The following is a 7,176-nucleotide window of genomic DNA, read 5'->3' on the forward strand; positions in this document are numbered from 1 at the left end:
TTCTCATTAAAACATGTAAGCTGTCTTAGTCTGCTCAGGCAAAAACAAAATATTACAGACTGGGTGGTTTATAAACAACACATTTATTTTACACTATTTGGAGGGGGGCAGTCTGAGGTTAGATGAGGATTCCCTTCCGGTCACAGACTTCTCATTGCATCCTACATGGCGGCAGAAGGGGCTAGGGAGGCCTCTGGAGACTCTATAAGGACATTAATCCGACTCATGAGGGTTACCCTTTGTGAATTAATCATCTCCTGAAGGCCCCATTCCTACTACCATCACTTTGGGGGTTAGGATTAACATATTAATTAGACAGGGACGCAAACATCCCACCATAGTGTAAGTGCTCTTATAGCCTCCTAAGCATGGGATGTTAATATACGCTTTATTAAAGGTCCATACTCAGCCCACATATGAGTGCTTCCTGTTCCAGGTGTGCAAAGATGGGTTACACAAGTGTTTCCTTAATTGAAAAGGTGCTTTACCAGTCAGGTTGGATGTGGTTGTATCAGAGTAACCATCCCCAAATCTCAATAGCTTGGTTCCTCTCTCCCCTGTGCCTACTTGTACCTTGTCACTGTCCTCTCCCTGGGACCCATGCTGAGGGAGCAGCACTGGAACGTTACCGGTCTGGGGAGACTGGGGCAGAGCACTCAGACTCTTCAGGTTCTGCCAGAAGCAACACATGGCAGGTCTGTTCACACTTTGTCAGCCAAGTTCAGTCACATGACCGCGCTCACCTTCAGCAGAGGGCGTACCCAGCGTCCTCCCCAGGAAGGGAAAGCAGATGACCAGTAAGAGGCTCACCAGGTGGGAGATTGGAGCATTTTGTTATTCACACATGACTCAAGTGAGCAAGTCCCTGAAAAGGAAACCAAGGCTTGAGCGGTTAGATCATTTGGCCACGGTCACATAGCTGATAAATTGTAGAACCGGGTCTCTAAGCCTGACCACATAGGATCTTAACCATTGCCTCCTAGTAATAAAATTTCTCAAGCATCTCAGTGCCCTTTCTCTCCAAGCTACCAACCCCCTCCACCTCCAAAAATAAATTTACATCATCCTTCAAATTACTTCCTGCAGGAGCCAAAACATGACATTTTTTCCCCACAGTGTCTTCTCCTCTGTCTCACAACAAAATATTTTTCTCGGTTTTCGTTATCTCTGCCTTTATTGCTGCCACTTCCTTTAGTGACTTTTTAGGCTGGATCTGTTTTCTCGACTAAATGTAGTGATAACATTGCCAACAAGTGTGTCTTCCTTGTCTTGTTCTACCGCATGTGACACTATTAGACATTTCTCAGTGGGACCCATTACTCATTACATCAATCAATAAATCAAGGAGTATGCGGGCTTAGCAACATGGTAGACACTGAGACACCGAGGAGAGTGGGTGCCAGTTAAGCTTTGGTGAAGAGAAAAGAGTAACTCACTCCCGAGAAAGACACGTAACTGAGACAGGGCACCTTGTGAGGGGTGCTCTGTTTGACCATTACATAAATCTATACATACACTTAGGAGAGGCCCTCGGATTTGACTCTACAGTTTTAGAAGCCAGCAGGAGAATTACATGAATGGACATTTTTGAGGAAAAGTTGGTGAAAATTAAATGTTGTTACTTACTACCAACACAAGCCTAACATCAACCAACATAAGCCCTGAAGTCAAAGGCAGTATTTGTTACCAGGTGCCATGCAGGGAGTGTAGACCTCAACAAAGCATAAGCAGAAGCAAAAGGTAAATTAAATCAAGACACCCTAACTAGAATTTTAAGTAGGAAGGGGGGGTGATTTATTGAGGAGTTACCTGTGTCTTATGGAAATACTATTTTTAAAGAATGTTTATTGTGAAGATAACCTGTTCCTAGTCACACGGTCACACTCCTGCTTGACAATGCTGACCCCTCCCCCTTTCCCCGTGCTGGTCAGTGATGACCATGAAGGGAAAGAGGCCGCCTGCCTGTGCCCTCCCTGCTCTTCTCTTGCAGCATTTCCGAGGGAGCCTCTGTCAGAGCCACCAGACCTACTGCCTGAACTACTCCGCCGCTGTCTTTTACCTCGAGAGCCTGAAGCAGAGAGAGGACTTCGGAATTTACTTAAAAGTAAAGTACCATCTTCTTTTCTTTCATAATTTTCCTGAGACTCTTTGGGGTACAATAGGTACTAGTAGTTATACCCAAAATAAGTGAGAAAGAAGAACAATAAATGATCAACAATACACTTGAACTACAAATCTGCTTTCCTCATCAACACACACCTTCCACTGCACACTGAGGAATTCTAAGTGGTGCACATCTGGAAACATTGTATCATCTCACGTCCCTCCTAAATTTTTGGCAGGGGCTTACTTACCAATGTTTTATTTGTTCATTGGCATGTTTGTGAACGAAGTCGGTACACTGTAAGGAGAAAGTTACAATAAGAAGAGGCTTTGTGACTAGAAGTTGGGCTCTTGTAGGATTTGGTCCCAGCAAGATGCTGTTGCACACAAGCTTGGAGAAGCATTTGCATTGTATTCTGTGCGAAGGGCGCCCCCTGGAGTACTTCATAGGGCACAATGTAGATGTTGCCCCTGAAATTGTACAGCATGGTGGCTATGGGCTCCAAAGCATCAGAGCAAAGAGTTTCTGCTAAGGACAGTCAGCATTTGCTAATAAGTCGACACGGAAAGAATGGTCCTTGACTTCACCAGTTCCTTTGACCCCTCTTTTGACATTTCTTTAGTATGAACTGCACCTTTCCAGTATTACGCCAGAGCCCTTTTTATGATCCAGAGAAAATAGTCCAAGCCTTTTCAGAAAACTAGCTCTCCTGGCAGTTGCAAAAGCCCCCGGCAGAGCACCACCTCAGAGGCCGGGGAGGAAGGGCTGCCCGGGTGCCAGGACTCACCTGTCGCCCGACTATGCCAGGAGGCCTGGGTGCAGCGTGGCTGAGAAAGGAGGATAGTCTTGGGGGAGAGACTCGGCTTTATTTTTTGTAGCTTCAACCATTCATTCGGTGTTTTCTTGGCTACTCAATAAGAACGGAGAGCTCATTAGCTTTCCAGATGTACGAATAATCCTGTTACAGAAGTTTTCCCCGGAAGCGGATGATTAGACTCCCAGCCTGGCCCCCAAACTGGGGAGAAGCCAGTCCCATGTCTCTCTCTTCCAAGCCAGGCCAGAGGTTACTTTAACGAGGCGCAGCCACCATTTCCCAGGAACTGTGGAAAATACCAGACCAATGTGACATAGAAAGGTGGTTTACATCTTTATATGAAATATGCACGGCATCCAAAGATAACATACAATTATAACGCATAACGCTTTACCGGCATCTTTAGTTTCTCAAACATCTCTTTTAATCCTTGGCACAAAACTTTGAAGTTGATTACATTGTCCCCAGGTGTCCCTGAGGCTCAGAGAGGTTGTATGGTTTTTGCAAGGTCATGTGGCCAATAGGTGGCAAAAATAAAGGTTTTTAGGCAAAAAAAAAAAAAAAAAATGCTCTTTCCACCAAAATTACTTATAGCTCCTCAGGGCTATTTCTCATCACCTGGCAACTGTGAGCATTATGGAACAGGTGAAGGATCAGGAAGAGGCTGTAGAGGAATTGAAAGTGAACCTGCCTTCCACAGCCACATAGTACAGAACAAAAGCATCATCACAGAGAGTTAGTAATAATTTAACTATAGCCTAGTAAATATAATGCTTATAATATAATAATTGCAATATACAGTAAATAATAATAAAGGGGGCTGGTTCTCAAGCCCTTGCTTGGACCAGCCACTGCTGGTCATCATGATCTCTTTGTCTACACCAGGGGCGGGGAACCTTTTCTCTGCCAAGGGCCATTTAGATATTTATGACATCATTTGTGGGCCATCCACAATTATCAACTAAAAATTACGTTGCTATGAAAAAGCTCCTAGATTTATTGAACTTTGAGTCCTGCCTGTGGTTGCCTCGGCAGGGCCAGAGCAAATGATACAGCCCGTGGTCCGGACGATCCCCACCCCAGTGTACACAGTAACCCTGTGGAATGTGATAGTAACCCCATTACTCAAGGGCTTAGACAAATTAGGCAACTATACGGTTGTTCAGGGCAGAGACAGGATTTGACTCAGACGTGTCTGAAGCTGACCTTCATTCCCTACTATGCACTGACATAAACAATGTCCATGGAAAACTTAAGCCTGTGTTGTGTCATGGGCTGCCTGGAATGGGGACATGCACTGGGATGAATTCAGCCTCCCTGCCATCTGGGGCTGGCTTTATGAAAGCCTGTACAGTACGTTGGTGCACATTGATGGGAGTAGAATTCTCCCTTCTCTGTCAGAAACAATGACAATGATGCAGAGAAAGAGACTGGAACTTTGTAGCAGGGCTCTTCGTGGAGTTCTGTTAACAACCGCTAAGAACTCCTTGGACTGAGTGTTCGGAATGTGCCAGCCACTGTTTGGGGCGCTTTGTATGGATTCTCAATAAAACCTCTCACCACCTGCTGAGGTAGTTATCCTCGTTACCCACATTCACAGATGAGATTTATAGAGTTTAAGTAAATTACCCAAAATTCTAAGAATGGCTGCCCCAGCACAATATTGCATTTCACCAGGACAGATTTACAAGGAGAAGGAATTTATAAGTGTCCCCATGTGTCCCTGAGACTCAGAGAGGTAATATGGTTCAACTCAACGGGCCCCTGCATTCCTTTCACTGTTACCTTAAACATATTGGATATTTATTATAAAGCAAAAGCATCCTTCATTGATCTAGGCCTATCCATAAAAAGCCTTTTATGTCCAATCTCTCTTGACAGAGATGTTCTTTTTTCCCCCCTAATGGATCTGAAAATTAAAGCCAATAGATGAAAGAAAAATTTATACCTACTTTTAGAACTATCAAATGTATTTTTCTCTCTTCTGAGGCTTCTGAAACACTAAAAGCTTCTAAAATTCCTGCCTGGATCTTCGTCTCAATTATTTACCACTGGTGCTTCTTGCCGGGTTGGTGTCTGGGGTAAATTGGGTGTTTTCACATGTACTCAGGATGCTGGCAGCCAGAGCTGTTTTCAACGGCGTGGAAATTTGGGGCAGTGGCCCTGGGCTATGTTTGAGGAAATACCTAACTGCTTCTGAGAAATCAGTTACTGGAGCTCCCAGACACCAGAGCTAGAATGCTGCTGCCAGTGAGACAGGATGGAAACCCAGCCACTGAGACCACAGGCTAAGGCCTCTCCACACCCCTTCTTTCCACCCATTACCGCCGCGGGCCTTTCCACATCTGCAGTTCCTGCTTCCGTCTCCATCTCTCCCAACATCAGGGAGAAAGAATCCCAGCCGTTGTGAGCCAGGTGAGAACATGGAGGTGACCTAGTTCCTTCCGCCAAGAGGAAGCTGACGTACAGAGAAGGGGAGGTGGTCCCTCAGGAAGCCTTGAGGCCTGGCTTCTCGAGCTCCACCCACCCCGCAGCCTCCAGCCTGTGCTCACTTTCCTGGCCTGCCTTCTGCATGTAGGGATGGAGAAGATCATGTCCAGCAGAATTCCTGTGAGGAAGAATCCGGGATGTTCTCAAAAGAAATACGTTGATGAAGTTCCTGGTGGGAGAGGGTGAAACCCCCAAGGACATGTTCAAGCTATGAAAGACAAGGGCAAATTGCTAAGCATGAGGGTAGGGGAAGAGGGTAGTTGGAGAGGGGAAGAGAGAGGAAGAGCATCTCTCTCCTTCCAAAGAAGAAAACGGCACCATCAAAATGCAGTGGGGGTGATGTCCTGGGCTGTGTATTTGACCCCTCCCCACAACCCAAAGTCTTCAGTAAATATGTTCACTCATAAAACGTTTGGATGAGTGGGGTTACAGTGGAAACCAGCATAGGACACCAACCAGGAGGCTATGTTTAGCATCAGTGGGCACATGCTGTTCAGGGAAGAGAGTGTGTGTGCCAGCAGGGGCCAGAGGAAGCCATTCTAATCGCAATCATTCCATAAATTTGTAAATATCTAGAGAGAGTTTTGGACTTGGTGGGGGGTTGAGCCAATTGCACCTAAATCTCTAAAACGCAAGGGCAGACACCTGGGCACAAAGATGTAGGAAGCTATGTTTGGGGAAGCAGAGGGAGCCTTCCACAGTGTATGCCTAAAGCTGGCCTTCAGGGTCTGAGTCACAAGACAAAGGAGGTAACCTGGGCCTGGCTGGAGCCCGACCTGCAGAGAAAGCTGAGAGCCTCGCGCCAGGGCAGGGCTCCCTCAGAGCTGAACTCAGGTGTGAGTGTGTAAGGGAGACAATAGAAGAGGAAGAACATGCATCCCCTAGTAATACCTTTTGGTGGACCTATGTGCACAGTAGCCAGAGACCAGACTCCATGAGTCGTGTGTCATCTGCACAAAAGCCAGGCTGCTCAGGTTCAAGACAGCATCACATTCAAATAAACAGCCCAGCAGATGAAACAAATCTGTGAGCCATTCTCATGATTACTTGCGTTTGTCAAATGTCATTTATACAGTGGTTCTCAACCTTCTGGCCCTTTAAATACAGTTCCTCATGTTGTGACCCAACCATAAAATTATTTTCGTTGCTACTTCATAACTGTAATGTTGCTACTGTTATGAATCGTAATGTAAATATCTGATATGCAGGATGGCCTTAGGCGACCCCTGTGAAAGGGTCGTTCGACCGCCAAAGGGGTCACGACCCACAGGTTGAGAACCGCTGCATTTATAGAAATCGAATGTGTAGACCACAGCAGTACTTACTAGAGTTCCTTTCCCTCCTTCCCGGTGCTTTGCACACATTGCAGCTGCCTCTGAGTCAGACTCTCTCGCTACTGAAAATTGTTTGTGTCTTTATCCCTTCCCTCTCCCTCTCTCCTCTGCAGCATGTAGCTCAATTTAGCCTCTTCAACTTCTATTCATTTTCTCATATTACCCTCATTCCCTCCAAGAAAGGAGAGTCAGGGAACTGATCCAACAAGCAAACATCCTTCCTTTTCCCTCCATCTGTTGATTCTCAGTTCTCCTAATTGTGCCTCACAATGAGGCATAGAGCTGGAAAAAACAGAAATCCCCTGCGAGGGCCAGAGAGGAGAAGCCAGTGGGACAGCCAAACTCTTGGGTGAGAAGGGTAAATGAGACTGGAACACGTATAGCTAATACCTCTTATCCCTGCCACAGAGGGAACATGTGTTCTCCAGGGAACT

The 7,176-nt window shown here is 46.0% G+C and overlaps 1 protein-coding gene across 1 annotated transcript in view; it reads left to right on the top strand.

Moving 5' to 3' along the window:
• Window positions 1-2,104, top strand: part of LOC106695705 (pleckstrin homology domain-containing family G member 7-like) — a gene marked incomplete at its 3' end in the record, with an annotated part of 6,058 nt that extends 3,954 nt beyond the window's left edge. The window contains exon 4 of the mRNA XM_014450447.1: window positions 1,991-2,104. Within this exon, the coding sequence (XP_014305933.1) occupies window positions 1,991-2,104 (114 nt within the window). The remainder of the gene's footprint in view (window positions 1-1,990) is intronic.
• Between the last annotated feature and the right edge of the window lie 5,072 nt (window positions 2,105-7,176).

Source organism: Myotis lucifugus, unplaced genomic scaffold (assembly GCF_000147115.1).
Source record: "Myotis lucifugus unplaced genomic scaffold, Myoluc2.0 scaffold_2304, whole genome shotgun sequence".
Lineage (NCBI taxonomy): Eukaryota > Metazoa > Chordata > Mammalia > Chiroptera > Vespertilionidae > Myotis > Myotis lucifugus.